At 43.9% G+C, this 20,053-nt stretch overlaps 1 protein-coding gene across 1 annotated transcript; it reads right to left on the bottom strand.

Annotated features, from left to right (window-relative positions):
* Positions 1–275: 275 nt before the first annotated feature.
* Positions 276–14,011, bottom strand: LKAAEAR1 (LKAAEAR motif containing 1). The gene is made up of 3 exons (XM_018559621.1): positions 13,665–14,011; positions 2,633–2,755; positions 276–338 (listed from the first exon to the last, which is right to left on the bottom strand). Exons 1-3 carry the CDS (start codon positions 13,965–13,967, stop codon positions 276–278), a joined length of 489 nt encoding a protein of 162 aa, XP_018415123.1. The 5' UTR covers positions 13,968–14,011.
* Positions 14,012–20,053: the final 6,042 nt, after the last annotated feature.

Raw genomic sequence — 20,053 nt, 5'->3', positions numbered from 1 at the left:
TTAGCTGTCATTAGAAGCTCATCCAGTAGGTGGCACTGAAGTCCAAAGTTACAAGTTCCATAGAGGTAATGGGTAAAACTGTATAGATTCACCTTATTGATATAAATGCAGCTGTCTGATGTGTCACAGTGACTCAGGAATGACAATCCTTTTTGACAGCAAGATCTGCAGTTCTCTGCATAAAGAGGCTTTAATAAGAAGCGGAGGCAGAAGGACACAGTATTGGAAATAGAAGGCTTCGTAATATTGCATGGTTTCTCTGCTCTTAGCTATGGTCATGGGATACGATTAGTGAGGAGTCCTCGTTCATCCTTTAGGAGATTCTCTATATGTTCCCTCTGTAAAACAACACAAAAGAACAGTCAGCAGTAGACCTTCCACTTCATTAAATATCTTTCTTTCATAAAATCTCATAAGTATAGTACAGAAAAGTTATGGGGGCATTCCCTAAATCCCAAGAAGCTAGTGTACCTACCGTAGTCACTTACAAACACACGCACACACACATGCAGACATGCACACACATACATACATGCACAAACTAGGACGGTTTTAGCTAAATGGTGATTACACCAGCAGTAACCTTCTGGATTGTGGAAGAAAGCAGAAGCACTTGGAGATATGGAAAGCATACACAACATGGACAAGAATATGTGGACACCCCTCTAAATGGGAACTGAGTTCTTTCCAGTGAAGGGTACTGTTGATGCTACAGCATACAAAGACATTGTAGACAATTGTGCTCCTCCAACCTTGTGGGAACAGTTTAATGAAGGCCCTTTTCTGTTACCCCGTGCCCACCCCGTGTGCACAAAGCCAGCTCCACAAAGACATGGCTTGACCAGTTTGGTGTGAAGGAACTTGAGTGGTCTTCAACGACTACCATACTAAACACCTTTGGGATGAACTGGAACACCGATATCACAAATGCCCTTCTGGCTGAATGGGCACAAATAACAAGGTACATAAGGTTTAAAAGAAGAGTGGAGGCTATTATAGCTTTGGATGTCCAACAAACTCATATAGGTGTGATGGTCAGGTGTCCACATACTTTTGTCCATATACTATACAAACTCCATGCAGATACCCAAGGCCCTGGTGCCCTGCAAAGCTGTACTGTTGACTTCTTTGCAATCGTGCAGCTTGCATGTCGCACACTTAATACACCGTGTCAAACAATGTCTTATTTCACAGACTAGCACACTGGTATCACATACATACAGTGAAGATCCCAGCTCTGGACTTAACTTGTTGGCTAAAAAATATAAGCAGACTGGTGATCTGGGGACCAGCGATATGAAGTTTCACACACAGCACTATCTTCAGCATCTAGCAACAACGTCCGGTGAGTAGAGAGATCTTTATACACAGATGATCTGCTCCCTATTAATATATGAACTGTGTATCCTCTCCTGATCAGATTATCCCCTTCTACCGAATATGCAGACTGTCCAGACTCCCAATACACAGATTACACCCTTTTTTCTAAAACCCCCCCACTGTACATCAGTGGCGTAACCAGAGTTATGGGCGCCCGGGGCAGAACATTTTTTTTCGCCCCTCCCCCCCCCATATTATATAAACATCCACTAGAACTGTACCCCCCACACATATATATCAGCTAAGGAACTACAAGTCCAAGCATGCCATCATTGTCCCTGTACCCCCCCCCACACACATATCACCCAGGGAACGGCAATATCTGGTTGTTGTACAGGGGCAATGAGGGCATGCTGGGACTTGTAGTTCCCTAGCTGATATCTTATGAAGCTGTATTCCACCTGAAAGTACTACAATGCCATTATAGAACTAAGAATAGAACATAATATATTACCCCCTTTTCCCCCTAATATACATACTATATAGCCTCTCCTAATACATAGATTTCCCTTTTCTTTCTAAAATGCAGACTGCGTGTCCAGTTCTAAAGCTCCTTTCACACGGACGGTCCGATTGGGTCAGCCTGTCAGTTTTTCAGGCGGACCCGATCAGATGCCCAATGCTAGGTCTATGGGCGTCTGTTTACACCTGGTTACCCTAGACTCCGGCCTAGAGGTAACAAACAGAACAGAGTTCCGTTTCTCCAACCTGATCGCGCCCGACCAGGAGATACTCTAAGGTAGATGGACACATGTCCATTTATATCCGAATTCCCATAGACCGCCATGGGGTCTGGCAGTTTTAGTTCTTTCTCCCATCACAAGATGGAGGAAAAAAACTGGACGTGTGGCATCCAATCCGTACTGCTCTGATCGGGAAGGGGATCCGTGCATGGATCTCTCCTGATTAGTATGTTTGAAAGGGGCCTAATACATAGATTACCCCATTTGTATAAAACACACTGGACATCCTCTTCTAATACACAGATGACCCTCTTTGGTTCTAAAATACACACTCCTGTCCTACAATACAGATTGCCTGTCCATGCCTTAATACAGAGTAAGCTATTATTTCCTAAAATACACCCTTTCTAACACCCAGATTACCCCAACGAACTAGTGTAGAGGAGATACAGTAGCCGTGTCTCCCACAGCAATCAAATGCTCAGTTTCACATTCTAAAATGAATGAGAACAATGACAGCTGGACTCTGGTTCATTCTTACATCAGACAAGTTACTACTCCATGCTCACCTGAAAGCGTTGTAATGTGTCACACGTGTCTACTGCACGTGCCCTAGGTGGCAGGAATACTTCCAGTCTGATGGCATCCAGGGCAGTAGGTTGGAGGGAGATGAGATTGTTCAGTTCCTGAGCCTGGAAGATAATTAGCATCATTGTTAGCAATAAATATCTGATAGAGGTTCAATCCCTCCTCCACTGAAAAAGGTGTTGTTATTGACGTTGTGTCTGTCGGAGAGGTTTCTCTTTACTTCCTGTACAGTGATGAGGACAGAAGGAAAAGGAAAATCTGCCAAATAGGAACACAGACACTAATAAAAACCTAACAGAAGATCTAATCATTACCAACTCCATCCAAAACGGAAACATGTCGTGAGAACAAAAACACAGGGTGCCATTCTGACTTCCTTCAAAGAATACCGGTAGCCTGGGTGTCTATTAGTTACTACACTTCCAGAAGCACTGACCTGGACCCGGCATGCAGACTACCAAGTCAGAGTGAAGTTGAAACTCCTGAGTGTTTAGCTGGGTACACATGGCTAAACAGTGTGGTTGAACGAATCCTCAGCTCCATGTATTCTGACCGGCCACTGTGAGAATACCCAAACAGTGCTTGCAGCACCACTTGGCTGGACTTCCTTCAGGAAAAGTCAATCTAATGATCAACTTTTGTCAAGGCGACAGGACAACCCTTGGATCGCATTTTGCCCGTTTCCTCATTCACTCAATGTGAACCCAGCTTTATACTAGTACCAGGTTACTGACTCGGAAAGTTCAAAAGCCAATGGTAGATGTCAGCAATGGTTCCCTCTAAATTTCAGGACCTACAAGGATGCCGGTGGGTACTTTTTATAAGCCAAAGGACTTGTGCTTTTTACTCACGACTGAAAAAAAAAAGTCACATACTATCTTTAAATGTATAGGTGCAGTATTAAAAATGGCTCCTGATATTATTCTGATCAACATAACAAATCTGTCACTGTTATGCGCACTAAGCTGAGAGTAATACCCAAAATATACGCAATGTATCTGCATGTGAAGTTCCTTTTGCATCAGGGAAAGCAAAACAATCAGAAATCAGCCATAAATGAAAAGGTATCTAAAGTCCATAACGGCTTCAGCTAGTCCAGCCTTTCAGCTCTTAGCAATACAGAGAACAGCTCTCTTACAGGTATCCTTTCATGTGCACGCAACGGCGGTGGTCAGAGGCATGAGACAGCGTGGGTGGAAGGTGGCAAACAGTGGGAGAGAGGTGTGCGCGCTCCAGCCCTGAGTGCTAATTGGCACGCATTCCAGCGCTGGGTTCAGAATTTCTTGCTGTGCAAGGATCTTAACTGTGAGTGGATTACATTGATTAGTGAAATATTAAAGAAGATTGCTATACCGTGCCAATGCACTCTTCCTTGTTCCCTTATGGCTGGTATTATTCTAGCCTATTCCTTTCATGCATACACACTGTTTAGCCCATTCATTCCTACCGTGCATGCCCACTGTTCAGCCCATTCATTCCAACTGTGTATGTGCACTGTTCAGCCCATTCATTCCTACCGTGCATGCCCACTGTTCAGCCCATTCATTCCAACTGTGTATGTGCACTGTTCAGCCCATTCATTCCTACCGTGCATGCCCACTGTTCAGCCAATTCATTCCAACTGTGTATGTGCACTGTTCAGCCCATTCATTCCTACCGTGCATGCCCACTGTTCAGCCAATTCATTCCAACTGTGTATGTGCACTGTTCAGCCCATTCATTCCTACCGTGCATGCCCACTGTTCAGCCAATTCATTCCAACTGTGTATGTGCACTGTTCAGCCTATTCATTCCTACTGTACATGTGCATAGTTCAGCCCATTCAATCCTACTGTACATGTGCACTGTTCAGCCCATTCATTCCTACTGTGCATATGCACTGCTCAGCCCATTCATTCCTACCGTGCACGCCCACTGTTCAGCCCATTCATTCCTACCATGCATGTGCACTGTTCAGCCCATTCATTCCTACCGTGCACGTGCACTGTTCAGCCCATTCATTCCTACAGTTTGGCTCGTCAATACTAATAATTGTCAGCCCCCAGCCATTCAGAGGAGTACTGCTACAGCCACAGGAATGAATGGAGTGAACGAGTGAACATAAATGTGCATTACCAACCAAAGGAAATGAGAGAGATAAAGGAAGAAAGAGAGAGAAAAACAGAGAATAAGATAGAGTGTCCAAAAAGAGGAAATTATCATTTCTTAGCATTTTTGTTTTGCGAGAGAGAAAGAGAGAGAGAGAGAAGGAGAAAGAATGAAAGAGAGAGAGAGAGAAAGAAAATGGAGGACGGTATAATTAATCAGTTTTTGTTTAACTGATCTCTGTGGGATGTGCACACTTCTATATTTGCCATTCTGGAGTGCACACCATAGACAACGCCTGGTGCCAGTATGAGACCTCCTTCGGCAAGTGAGAGGATGTCAAGAGCGTCCGCGGGCAAGCAGCACGGAGGGAACCCGCTGGCAGGAAGCAGCCTAAAAAGTCCGGAGGCAAGGTAACAAAAGGGCAATCCAAAGGGGTAGTCGAGCGCAATCCAAGGTCGAGGCAGGCAGGAAGGGTCAGAGGCGATAGTCGGTCCAGGGTCAATACACGGGAAGTCAGCAGAGGATTCAGGTAACAGGCAGCAAGGCACATAGGAGGAGAGCTTCGTATGTCACACCAAGAGGTGGAATAACTCAGCACTGAGCCAGGGCTCTGGCCAGGTTCTTATAGCCAGGGGGTGTGAGTCCGCCCCCTTCCTGAGGGCCAATGGCAGGCGAAAGGCGTGTGTGTGTGGGCTGGGGAACCTCCCCCAGCAAGGCCACAACTGAAGCTCAAACAGGTGCACGCGTGTTGCGAGCACGGCCCCGGGATGTGCGCGCAGCCTGTGTACTGCGCACGCGCACCCGGCGCGTAGCTCGCACACGCGTAGTGGCCGCCGGAGCGCCCGTGGGTCTGCCAGGCTGAAGGGAGGTCTGTACCCTATGCCGTACCCTCTGACCTCGTGGGGGGGCGACGCCCCTGGCATCCTGACAGAGGAGCCTCAAACATGTAACAGTATTCCCACTTGAACCCCTTTCTTTTGTATATAAAAGATTAGCTCTTTCACTTTGTATCATGGAAGCGGTAGTACCACACACAATAGCTCCTGTCATTTAAAAGCAGCGTTTCCAGACATGTTTGGCTCTTCAAGAAGCTTGCACATGGCTCGGAACGCTGCTTTGAAATGACAGGAGCTATTATGTTTCATACTACGGCTTCCATTAAACAAAAGTGGTAGAGTTAATGTTTTCTAAACAATGGATCTTGGGCGCGGATGAAGATACTTTTACACACTTCTAGAAAGAAAAAAGAACAACCTTTTCTAACTTGCTGGTTTGTTTGTTTTTCACATTGTGTATAAGCCAGGCATGGGAACATCTAGCCACTGAAAAGGGTTCCGAGTGTCATGAATGCAGCCTCCATCAGTTACATATAAATCAATCTATATTTCATGATAGATGCTTGTTCCTGAAAAACTGCCTTTTCAATTATTTAGGAGTTGTCAGCACCTCCGCACCCTGAGAGATGGCAAGAGCAATTATTCTTAACTGCCTGTACACATTCACCATACTTGTTCAGTCAGAGGTCTGCGCTGCTTCTGAAAGTGAAAAAAAAAATACTTAAAGGAACACTCTCAATCAAAGCTGGAAAGGTATACCGATGAAGGGGATGGTACAGAGATATGTGGCACGTAGCTGCAGGAGCACATAGACAAGTTTGCTGAGGTGTGTTGGATTGCTGGGCATTGTGGTTCTTCTCATTGACCCCTATGTTACTACAGACCTGCCCACCAGAAAGCCAAGTATAAACCTTCATAGATGGGGTTCTGTTGTTTTAATACACTTCTGTGGTGAAAGAGTCGCTATAAAGTAGATGTAAACCCGCTCATCAAACTTTAACATGTTAATGTCCTTTCAAAAGTCATTGTCAATCTTTTTAAATCTGCAGCTTTTATAAAAAGAACCCCTGGTTATTCCCGCTATGAAGGTCCTTGTTCAGGCACTTCCTGGTATGGGGTGACAACGCTCTGTCCCTGTCTCCCAATTCTGCTCCTGCTTTGTCACCCCATCACATGGGCTTGCGATAGAGACAAGCGGCTGTTTAAAAGCGGCCAAACCTTTATTTTTGGCTTTAGTTCTCTTTTGGGTCACAGAACATTAACTAAAGTACTCCTGGGACCAAAGCCGGTATATAGCGGGCTACTGCCCACTATATTCTGACAGTGCAAAGCCGCGCTGCAGTCAGGAAAGATCCCAACAATATTGTTGGGCTCTACGCTGCTGCTGGATTGACAGCCTCTCTAGAGCCAGATCCAGCTGTGCCCGCCCCCTCCCCTGTCTGTCCCTCCAATGAATGCTGGAAGAACAGAAAGAGGGGAGAGAAAAGCCCTGCAGGGAATGTTTGCTGACAGTCACCGCTCTCTGCAGGGAGAAGCCAGGAGCTAAGCAATTAGCAGTTTGTGATTGCTCAGCTCTTGAGCTATAGAGACGAAGTGTGATAGCTGCAGTGTCATACGCTGGCTCAATCTATTAGGTAGAGTACATTTCCCTCTCCCAATACTTCTCCTTTAAACAAACATTACCCAGACACGGTCTACTGTTGTTGGCATCAAGAAACCCACCCTGAAAAATGCCATGCAGCTGTCGCTGGAGTGCATGTAGGCAGGAAGTGGCTGCATAGAGGCTGCAGGAGATGTTACAGATGATAGAAAACTGGGGAGTATTAAAAAAACAAAACTTTTTATTTTCATAATAGAGCTTTACCAAACTAAATTATTTTTATTTGGGATATACCTCTATTTTGAGTATTCTGAGACATTGGCATGTGAAAAGCAGCAAGTGAACTCCGAACGCCTGGTTTGCATAATTGTTTCAGTTAATGACCTAAATAGTATTGATGGATTGATGGCAGGTCTGAACCCGGAAATAAAAAAAAGTTCTTCTCCCACAATGCAACAACTGTCTTCCCATTTCTAAGGCTGTGTGAGATGTGCACAGCCTGTGGCAATGAAGATGACAGGAAGAGACGTCATTTATGAGGCTGATATGCACTGGGTATGCATTTGACCTACTCTCAGATTAAAAAGACGAGAAGGTATGGAAAATCTGGCCATACGCGGGTAGAATTTCTGCCAAAATGCGAGATCTGGGGGCTCCACCATCAACGCCCAGCTCAACTAAGTAGATTTTTTGACTTATGTAGAAGGAGATTGGGTGGAAATTTGTTGACAGATCAGGGACTGCAGCCAATCATTGACATGTAATCAGCAGCAACTGAACTGGTTTGCATACTTTTTCCAGTTAGTGACTTAAAAAGTATTGATGCCAGGTCTGGAATTCTATCAAGAAGAGGCGGGGGGGGGGACTTCTACATTTTGTAAAGTCCAAAACAATTATCAATAAAAGGTCAACAGGATAACAAAAAGGCCACTGCATTTCAGGGATCCTCTGAGCTCCCCCTTCATCAGGGCTTGTTAAATGCCCTGCTGACTGAATACTTATTAGGAAAGTGTGGACTCAAGCTTGAATCATAACTGACAATATTAACCAGTGTCCGCGGATGGATAAGAATTCACTGTTGGAGTATTCCGATGGCAACGGGCACCGCCTTCCACAATACAAGAGCCCAGCAAGGGGAGAGTCGTACATTCGCACTGTTTAAAGTGGACAGAGGAATCTGTTCAAGCCCCAGGCTGAATGAAGTAACTCTATACATGTATGGTCAGCTTAAGATTGTAGTAAAGATTTTTGGAATGTATTGCACATAAAAAAAAAAGATGGATTGTAAAATAAAAGCTTATAACATGGACAGCCTGGCACGGGAGAAAGGGCAGGAATGGAGGGGGAGGGGGGGTTCAACAGTGCAACATTCCTGACCCAGTCTCAGAGATATTTTAGGCCGCACGTGACTTTACAAAGATAAAAGGAGGGAGGTGGGGCTTCCTATTTTGTCTTTCTAAAAATAGCCCCAGTGGGGACCTCATTGGGGAATGTAGGAGACATTCCAGATGTTTTGGAAGTTACGGGTCAAACAAAATCGCTGCTGCGAGGCTGCAGGCATTAGCCCTGCACTCTCTGCTATAGATCTAGTCCCAGTATAGAAGGATTCAAGTCACCACAAGCAAGTCAAATGCAGTAGGCTTGCAGGGGCCTCTGAGTTGCTTCCAGCTGCTTTTGCATTCACATGGACTAGTTTAGGGAAGAAAAGTAGCTTAAGAGCAAACAAAAACCCAGCTACCTCAGCCCCAAGGCTATTATGGTAATACTGAGGCAGATGTAAACCTGAAATTAATTATATTTAGTTTGTTAAAGCAATGTGCATCATAAACAACTGACATCTTGAATAGCAAAATGCTTGTTATTATCCAACGTTTGTTACATCTCAGTGTTGCCGTTTTTCTGCAGTCTCTTTGCAGTCACTTCCAGTCTACATGCACTCCAGCGATGGCTGCCATGGCATTTGTCAGAGCGGGTTTTCTACAGCCGAGTGATACACAAATAAAATACATTTTTGTTAATAGTTGAGGTTTAACTCCTGAGTTTAGTGTCGCTGCAAACAAACGAAATGCTCTCCGGGTCGTGTTTACATCTACTTCAACAGAGTAAATAAATACTATTTCTGTAACCATGGACAGCTGTAGATCCTCCAATCATCTCTGAATTGGTGCTCACACTGTCCTTCCTTCTGGAGGGTGGCTACTTTTGTTCCCCATGGTCCCTGTGTGTGTTGTAAGGTAGTCACCGCTCCAAGCTCGCTCCTGTCATAGACTACAAATAAGTAAACGAAACATGAGATTGTAGTCCATCACAGGAGTGAGCTTGGAGCGGTGACTACTTTACAACACACACAGGGACCATGGGGAACAAAAGTAGCCCCCCTCCAGAAAGAAGGACAGTTTCAGCACCCATTCAGAGATGATTGGAGGATCTACAGCCGAGTGATACACAAATTAGAGACATTTTAGAAAACAGTTATGGTACTTGATGTATTTTTAAGATTTAACTCCTGAGTTTAGTGTCACTTTAAGCAAACTAAACGCTCTCCATTTCGGGTTTACATCTACTTTAACTGAGTAAATAAATCATATTTCTGTCACCAAGGACAGTATGTTCTGTTCTCAGAAAGAGATGGAAGAGCCAGGTGTCATTGACCAAATCCACAATTCTGCCCAGAGGCCACTGTCACTTCTGCTTATGGAATACATTCTGCGAGCCGCATCTCACCCGCCGAAATATCATTTCCATCCATTGAACTAAAAGCGCGTAGGCATCTTGGGAGAGCACAAGTGCTGTATTTATTGTAGACTGTGCTGAGAGCCTAGTAGTGCTTTCTCCTCTGCAGTCGTGTTGCTGTGTGTTTATGTAAATAGGGAAGAAAGAGCCCCTACTTGACCCGTCAAAGCCTGTTTATTTTTCAGCACGCACCACCTCATTCAGGCTTAGCACAAGCATGCAAGTTAGGGAGGGCCGAAAAATAACAAAAGGCCACTCGAAAAACACTAGAAAGTCCACCATTGTCTTCATAAAGGAAGGTTATCTTTTGTCTCAGTTATTTTTAGCTAAACGTGTACAAAGATATCAGCTTGATATAAATCATTTTATCAATACAAGTTAATGCTTCAAAAGCATTTCTACACCTAGTCACATATGTACAAGGAGGCAGCCATCTTTCATTATTACATAGGCAGGTTCTACTTCCTGCTTACAGTTCTACAAAATGTGCTTGATGGCTCCTTCTCACAATACAAGTCAATTGATTTGGCTGGCTTATATAAGTGCACTGGGGCTCATGTTCCCTTCCTTATTATTACTATTATACAGGATTTATATAGCGCCAACAGTTTGCACAGCGCTTTACAATATAATTCATCAGGGCTTACTAAGGGAGAACATGTATCAGGACTGTGATATATTGATATTGGATACCGTTTTGTCCAGTGCACTCCCTGTGTGGCTGATATCTTATCTCATCAATCGTTAGAGTACGTGTAAACCCTAACTGAATGACAGTTAGTTTGATAAAGCACTGTGTATGATATACACAACCATTTTTAAAAATAAAATACTTATTTTTACTTGTTATACCTTCTTTCTTACATCTCAGTGCTGACTATGCTTCCTTTTTGCAGCCACTTCCTATCTACGTGGATTCCAACAGGCTAGGTTCATGTGTCCCGGTTCCGCGCAATCATGTGCTAGTGCACACAGCAGTTGCCACACGGCCCCATTGATTTAAATGGGGTTACATCCGCACGGCAGTCGCTAAAAAAAAGGTACCTTTTTTTTTTGCAAAACACAACGTGCCTTTTTTAGCCACGATCGTGTTCAATTGCATGGGTGGAATCGCAGCGGGAAGCCGCGCAATCCGCCCAGCGCGACTGGGGTGCCATTAGAAAATAATGGAACCCACAGTGCGATTGGCTGTGTTGGGCGGCACTGTGACTGCACGGCAATCCCCGCGGTTTTGTGCACAATTGCTGCACGGTCAGGAGTTGCCCAGCTGTGATGACTGCACAGCATTTCTTAAGGAGGAGGGGGTGGTGACAACACTGGACCATATCATGTGTATTAAAATGTCCATTTGTTGTCACCATTGGAAACCTATGTGACAGGGTGACAACACAGGAGCACAATTGGGAGATGAGGACAGTGTGTTGTCACTATAAAGTCCTTCATGGTGGGATCGCCAGGTATTATTTTAACGAAAGCTGCAGATTCACAAAAGGTTGAAAATGAATTTTAACATGTTAAAGCCTCTATGAGATTTTGATGATTGGATTTACATCTACTTTAAAAGAGAGAGAAAACTGCACTGGGCCCCTGAGAGCTAGCTAGAGTCGTTACTTTACAATTCTCTATATTTAATACAATAACACAAATACAGCAGCGCAAGCTTATACAAATCTGAAAGGCATAAACAATGACCCCAATATTAATGATATCACTGAGAATACACTTTACGGTCTTTACCCTTTAGGACAGAAGGTCATGTGCAGGGCTGGATTTACTCTCCCTCTCTGCTCCCCCAATTCCGGGTCCTCAATGCGCCCCCCTGTATGCAGGCTGCACACAGCACACAGCAGTTGCCACACAGCCCCATACAAAACAAGCGCGGTTTCCCCGCTGTACATTTAGCCCTGCCTACCCAAAGGGCTAAATGTAGAAAACAACTACCCGCCCCGAACTACATGTCCCGGGACATCGGGAGATAGGAATTCCACAGCCCTGCTGCCCCTCTACTCCCTGCTGCCCCAAGGCCGGGCCTCGGTTGGCCTTGTGGGAAATCCAGCCCTGGTCATATGTCATCATATGAATCACTCCGTCAGATACCTCTGTTGGGCTCAGTGAGTACACCTTACACTAAATCAATCCACACAGTCAAAAATTAAATAAAAAATGAATATCCGTAAATATTTTCAGTTCTTAAAAAATATATATTGTACAGTTTGTAAAATATTTATACTCATTTGGAGGATATTATAATAAACAAAGCCATGTGCACCTCCTGTTATGTAACTCTCCCCTTCTAGGTAACCGCTGGCTGTTACAAAGGAGTTCATTGTATAATCAGAGTGACAGAGATATAAATAAAAACAAACAATGGGTTTAGTTTAAACCTTACAAGGGATTGTTGACAAATGTCGGCAGTACAATTATATCTGCTGAATGATTACATATCCATCTGATTTTGGCTCTTGAAGTAATTTAGGAATCCAGTGGACTGAGGAATACAAATCATTCCTGTGCGCCCCTGTATTGCCAACGGCTGAGCACTACGATGGCCTGGAGCTTATAGCTGCTTGACATCTAGAAGGTGATTACAGAGCAGAACCGGAGTCCTCCAATGGTAGTCTAGGGCCTAATTACATAGTTAGTCAGGTTGAAAAAAGACACAAGTCCACCAAGTTCAACCTAATTGCCTAGATGTGCCATCTGTGGGTCGGAACCCACATCTTTTATTTTTTGGTGCTTAAAATTGCTAAAGATGTATTCCATTTCAGTTCTACTAAACTAGAAATGACCCAACAAAATGATTCTAAAGACAGACAACCCCAGTGTATGCAGACATCCTGCCCTTCTTTAAACATTTGATCAGAACTCATGCTGAGCTGATCCATTCATTTCAAAGCTGAAAAGGGACCATCTGTGAGTGGGACAGGAAGCCATAAGAGGCCACTGCCCCGCCAGCCACTACATGATGGCCTTCACCAGTGCATCAAGGGTGAGAAAAGTACTCAACACATCCTGGCACATACATTCTTTAATAACTTAATAACTCATGCTGCGCTAAAGACGGGAAGCTAAAGGAGGAGCATCCCTCAAGGTCCTGTTCATTTTGTAACATTTTGGCATTTGTTTCCCACAATGTGTCTGCTTTCCTTAAAAAAAGACTTTCTTTTCCTAAAAGGAATGGCTCTTTCTTCCTATAATGACAGTGGGATGGGGCAAAAACATCTCTGTATTTGATGTTTGTCACTTTCTGTCTATTTCTTCTACAAAGAAAATCTGACACGATCGCCTGCCTATGTCACTGTTGTCCAATTCCCTGCCATTTCCTTCACGGCTGATACAATAAAAGAAAATCTGATCATATTAGTATATATGAAAGTATACAGCATGCTCTTGTTCCGATTCCGAGTTTGTCGATGGGGGTAACGCACAACACACTTTACATCTCATCTGCGTAGTGCAGGCATAGAGTACCTCATGTGGTGAAGGATGAGAATGACAACCCTGGAACTTGTACATACCATGTCACCTGTATAAATGTCATGGAAGATCCCTCACACTAGTCCTCGCAATGAACTCCTGACCCTCTTTATACATTGTTACAACTCAAATCATTTTGTCGCCAATTCTCCCAGAAGTACTAATCTGCTCCTTCGCATTCTAAAAACCACCAATATCGCTGACAAGCAAACATTTTTACTACTATCAGCAGATAGAATTGGTCTTTGGAAACCTCACGGGATAAATAAAGTGTCTTACTCTCATGTACTGGAAGCGGAATCTCATGAGGCGGATTCGGTTTCGAGCTTCTGCGGCCTTCAGCTGGCCCACCACCTTGGCTTGCCTCTCTTGGTCGAGGTCTGGGATCCGTTTTTGTGTCTCTGACTGGGACCTGAGGGCATGCTCCTTCAGCCGGTTCTGGGTGACGGCTATTGATGCTGCTACCGATTTGCTGGGCTGCACGTAAGCCAAGTGTCTGGCACGCTGCATGGGGTCCATCTTTCCTTGGCTGGCACCTTTCTTCAAAGGTTTGCTTTTCAGCTGATCTTTATCAGATGCCATAGGCAATGTATTCAGTAACCTCAAATGGAACGAAGACAGTTCCTGCAACTAAAACAGAACATCAGTGTTTCCTAAACAATAAGATCATAGTTGAGGTATGAAATGCTAAATACATGACATGAGGAAAATGTTGCCCCAGCTTCCCTGTAGTGCTGCTTAAAGTAGTATTTATCTCCAAAACCTTTTTCAATAATGAATCTAGACCACACAAATATACACTGCCTGGCAATGTAAGTCTTTACATTTTTGCCCAAACACAATCATCATGTTTGCAAACAGCTCCAACTCTCTCAGCTCGGCTTCCTGAACATCCTGTTGAATACGAGATCACAAGGGACAGAACATCGTCTATCTACTAGCTTAGTAAAAAAAAAAGAAGAAAGAAGAAAGGAGAAGAGAGGAGAAGGGAGCGGCGTGCCTTGCTGTCTTTGTGGAGATACACACAGCTTTACTATCACACACAAGGGTGTCTCCATAGGACCCTGCAAGAAAAAGGAGCCACCCTAAAACAGGATATCAGTGCTCAGGGGACCAGCTGATTTTGCTGGAAACTAACAGGGTTATTCACCAAAGGGTGAAGAGTTTTGAGAAGTGAACAGTCTAGGACATAATAGCTGATTTGAAAATTATTCCATTCAGCTTCCTTTGCGATTCAGCTATGTTGTCCTAGATTGATCACTTCCCCTGCCTTCCCCAAACCCTCCACCCTGTAATTTTCGCAAAAAGGCGCAATTACAAATTTGCTAATATTTGTTATTTATTAACTCAATACAGTTTTATCTTTTAGATTTAGTCAGAAAATTATTTTTTTTGTGCACGGATACTGATTTTGGTGTGTTTTAACAATTGAATTGTGTATTTTTATCGGTTTAATATTAATTTGAGAAACATTTGCGCAATTATCGCAGGGCCTACAAATTTAGTATCACCATCTTTTTATTCTACCGGGCCTGCGCTTTCAGAAAATATATGGTTTGGGGGGTCTTTTACAAACGCTAGCAACGCAGCAGTGGAAAATCAAACCAATAGGAAAAAATTGCAGAAAATTCAAAAATGGCTTGGCCAGCTGATTTGAAAAATGTTCCGGAGGGCTTGGCAGCGAAAGGGTTAAACATCAAGAAGCAGCATCCATTGTGAGGGATGCTACATCAGCATTTGACTTTAATATCACTTTAAGTGACCCATAGCCTTGCCATTTGGTTAGGTGATTTCAGCTAGTGGGAAGAAGTATCAATTCTGAATTCTGATAATTCCCTCTATAGGATCTCTTCTCACATATACAGTACTGAAGGAAGTGTGAAGCAGCATTTTCTCCAGGAAAGGTACAAATGTAAGTAAATATAAGCGCCTCTGTTATGCTTTTATTTATTCATCCCTGCAAGCTTATCTTTACTTCAACACCGGAGTATACATCTTCCTTAAAGGAGAACTATGAGACGAGTGCTTTTCACTCACCTCATAGTTCTAGCCGACCTGTGACAATGAGACTGTCACAGGTCGGCTCAGTAGATCGGGAGGTGAGCGAACACATACCGGCGTTCGCTCACCTCTCGATCCTGTCACCGCTCTCTGCCGTGACAGGGGAGGGGATGGATTTCCCACTCCCCGCTCCGATCCGCCAGCGCTGACTGGCGGAACGGACGTGGGAGGGGGCGGGTACAGCTGGCTCTGCCTCTAGATAGGCAGAGCCAGCTGTCACTCATGCAGCTGGGCGGATCCCGTCATCTATGTCGGGATCCGCTCCGGCGTCTCAGTATAGGGCGAGCTGTAGCTCGCGGTATACTGAGCCTAGGGTGACGGGAGGACGCTAGTTTGTGTCCTCCCGTTACCCTAAGGAGAACTATGAGGAAAAACACTGACCCCATAGTTCTCCTTTAATCCTGGGACAGCTATGCACCACCCAAGTCGTCTCAATTCAGAAAACAGTCATAAATGCAAAACTCTCCTATATGAGTTAGCACAACCCACTGACTGCCGAGCTGTGTTCCTACCAGTAGTATAACACAGGAAAAGCTAAAAGGCTTTGAACCTTGTTGGTGGAGAAAACTGTTGAGAATCCCTTTGACTGCAAGAGGAACAAATTAGTCAACATTCAAAGAAAATAAACCTGACAGGTCACGGGGAAAAAACAATCACAGCCTAAACGTCAGATACACCGGCCACCCAACACAATGGAAAAAGACAAATACTGCGACAGACTGAGGGGAAAAAAAGAACAAGTGATGACAGAAGCCAAGTTGGACAGATTTTCCAAGTCATTCTTATGTGGGACTGACAGCTATTGACAGACAGGCTTGGTGTTCCAAAGTCCATGAGGTCTTAAAGAGTACTCATCGTGACTGAGCAGTAACAGCCTGGCCCTCACATGAATCTGGAGATGTGTACTGTGGCTCCAAGGAGATATTGGTGACAAAAAACAGACAGATCTATAAAGAACAATTTTCGATATTTGTAAAAATGTTGTAGCAAGTGATGATGGTTAAGAAGCCCTGTTGGGCTTTTATTGTCTTCACTGGAGTGTTTTTCCTCACTTTTTGTGTGGTCAACACTTTCTTAGTAAGGAAGCATTGAGCTGCTCTCGTTTATATTACTGACAGCAATCAAATCTGAAAAAAGCTCAGCTCCTCTACCATGCTATATAAAATGAAAAGATGACTTGAATTGGGCCTTACAACACAGCCACTGTGTCTTGCCTTAACGTTCCAAAAGTAACCAATGCCACAATGTTTTACTTCTATCTTAAAGTGACACTAAACTCAGGAGTTAAATCTCCATACTAGTACCTTAACTATTAACAAAAATGTATCTTATTTGTGTATCACTCGGCTGTAGAGCCTCAAATCATCTCTGAATTGTCCTTCCTTCTGGAGGAGGGCTACTTTGTTCCCCATGGTCCCTGTGTGCGTTGTAAAGTAGTCACCGCTCCAAGCTCAGCCCCGTGATGGACTACAATCTCATGTTTAGTTTACTCATTTGTATTGCGATTGTAGTCTATCCCGGGAGTGAGCTTGGAGCGGTGACTACTTTACAACACACACAGGGACCATGGGGAACAAAAGTAGCCACCCTCCAGAAGGAAGGACAGTGTCAGCACCAATTCAGAGATGATTGGAGGTTCTACAGCCAAGTGATACACAAATAAGATACATTTTTGTTAATAGTTAACGTTTCTTGAATGTATTTGTAAGATTTTAGTCCTGAGTTTAGTGTTACTTTAACCTTCACTATCCAGAACTGAACAAATGAAAGGCAATGTGGGATGACAGGACTATGAGAGCTGCCACTGCTTACTTTTTATCACGGGTGCCGGTATCAAGGCCGCCATTAAGATCTCAGCTACAATGCCAAGTCATCGACTTGGAAAAAGCATGCAGTCAGTGAAGACAATCTGAGACTTCTTGTTCTGAGTACTTGTTTTGGGTCAGTGACCTACAATAGTACTTAAGCCAGGGAGTCTGCATAAAAGCCATTCTCAGAAGGTTAGCAGAGGCAGACAATACCTTTCTCCTGACAAGTGTCTATTAAAGGGTATGGCCAGCTTTTTTTTCTATGCTTTGGATACAGTGATAAGACCCAATGTGCTCACTTACAATGATTTCTCTGCACTTCTCGTAAAGTGATTTAAATCACTCAGATGTGAACCAAGGGCTAAGCGAGCCACTAATAGCAGTACAAACCCAACAGGGGATTAAATCCTTTTGGCTGGAAATACACTTTCCAGTTTGCTAATAATATTCATGTTAAACAAAAACTTTAAATCGTTGGTTCTCCACTGGTCGGTCATGACCCAAAAGGGGTCGCGACCCCTTGTTCAATAGGTCGCCATATGCCTTCCACTTTTCTAGGTGAAAGGCTCAGACTCCCCCTACCGCAGCACTGTCCATTCTTACACTGAGCAGCCATTCAAAATATGCTGCTCGACGCCAAGTGTCGACTTGAGGCGGGGTGGGTTGGGAGTATGGCCGCGAGGGAGCGGCATCCATACGTGCATTGTTCCTTCGCATGTCCTGTAGAGGTGCCTGGACTGGAGGAACATCACATTCTGGCTCCCAGCTACTCTACAGGTGCACATGGGAGCTGTACAAGCAATGCACATATTATTATTATTATTATACAGGATTTATATAGTGCCAATAGTTTGCACAGCGCTTTACAATATAAGGAAGACATTACAGTCACAATACAATTTTAGACAAGATGGTAAGGAGGGCCCTGCCCGTGATATGGATGGAGATCCAGCACAGCACAGCAGCCCACACTGCCGTGCGTTCCATTGCAGTGTGACTTGGGTCGCGACTTAATGACCGAGGACAAATGTGGGTCCTGAGGTTACACAGGTTGAGAACCACTGCTTCAAATGGTCCCAAGGGAGCTGATACAGCAAAACTTGGAACAAAAGTTGAGCACCTGCCCCACAGCAACCAATCATCTTCCAGAGATGGAATCCTCATTGTATGCTCAGAATTGGTAGATCCTGCTATATGCGATAGGCAGCAGCTTCCCTATAACTCCAGTTTTTATTGCACAATCTCACTGCGTTTTGGATTTTGACCTTGAATTTAACATGACTTGAATCTAACATGACTAGATCCTCTTAATAAAAAACGGATTCAAAGGAAAGAGGTAAAAAAGCTTGGCTGAGAGCAAGTCGGAGATTTCTTCTGGGAAATCTTTAAACAGGCTCGTTGTCCCGGTTCACCTAACGCTGCAAAGATTATTTGTCTTAGCAGAACGGAACAGATTTGTTAAAAATTCGCTGTAAGGTTTTTGCTGACCCCCCGGAGAACAGCCGTTCGGGGTGAAAACAGCTCAGCACATCGCCGATAAACCGTTACTCTCCCGCAGAGCATGGGGGTGGGGGTGGGGGATAGATCTGAGATGGTTACGGTGCGAATCATTAAAATCAAAGTGGATGAAGAGCGGAGATGTACGTGGCCTGAGAGGGAAATAGATGGATTTCAAGCTGAGAACAAAACGTACAGAACAAAATGTGTAGGAGGTAATTCGGGCTGGTGGAGCCACCAGGATCTGATATTTGTTTCACTCTGCAAGAATGGTTCAATTACAAACTTAGAGCGTTCCCTTCATACAACACACCTGCTTAGGACAATGTGTTCACTGGCAGCCATATTCACTGCATGAAGCTGCATTAGAAGAGAACCAGTTATCACTCGGCCTATGCAAGAATCTAAATATGCAGTCTTTAAATTCAATATAAACCCACTCATCAAGCTTTACCATATTAACTTCCTTTTAAAAGTCATTGTCAATCTTTTTAAATCTGCAGCTTTTATTAAAATAATCCCTGGTGATCCCGCTATGAAGCTATTTCCTTGTTCATGTATTTCCTGCTATTGGGTGACAATGCGCTGTCCCTGTCTCCCAATTGTTCTCCTTTGGTGTCACTCTGTCACATGGGCTTGCAATGGAGGCTACAAGTGGCGGTTTTAACACACATTGCAGAAGCATGGTCCACTGTAGTTACTATCAGGAAACTCATCCAACAAATCCCATGCAGCCATTGGTGGAGTAGACAGGAAGTGGAAGCAAAGAGGTTAGAGGAGACATTTTTAATATGCCTTGCTGGTTGTTGCACCAGATATGGACCATTTTATAAAGATGGCATACACAAGTGAATTACTAGCTGGATTAAGCTGGCCTGAAAACTGGTGAAACAGGTTATTGCAATAAGGGGCAACTTTGAACTACTATACGAGATCCAAAATATGACATTTCAGCATAATCTGTCACCACAGATGGCCAATACAAGTCCACTTTTTCCCTGGACCTCAGTTCATTAAGAAATATAAAGAAGAATGGAGTATGTGTCCTGGTGTTTCTTAGGAGTGAGTTGCTGTATTAAACAAGAAGTCTCCTACAATCCAGCAATTTCCCACCCAAATGTTTCCATGGTATAATTGACAAAACTCTTCTCCCACTTACTGTTATCTGATTGGTTGTCAAAGCTATCCAGCAACTGGTAGGGCCAATTATCCTTTCATCATCAGATAAAAAGTGGCTTGTGTTTTAAAATACAATAATTTTTACATGCACAGGTAGATGCAGAAAGAAAATATGAGAGGGAG

Source organism: Nanorana parkeri, unplaced genomic scaffold (assembly GCF_000935625.1).
Source record: "Nanorana parkeri isolate BGI_ZX_2015 unplaced genomic scaffold, ASM93562v1 scaffold17, whole genome shotgun sequence".
NCBI classification, from domain to species: domain Eukaryota; kingdom Metazoa; phylum Chordata; class Amphibia; order Anura; family Dicroglossidae; genus Nanorana; species Nanorana parkeri.
Note: the sequence above shows the minus strand (reverse complement) of the source record. Positions and strands in the feature narration are given on the sequence as shown.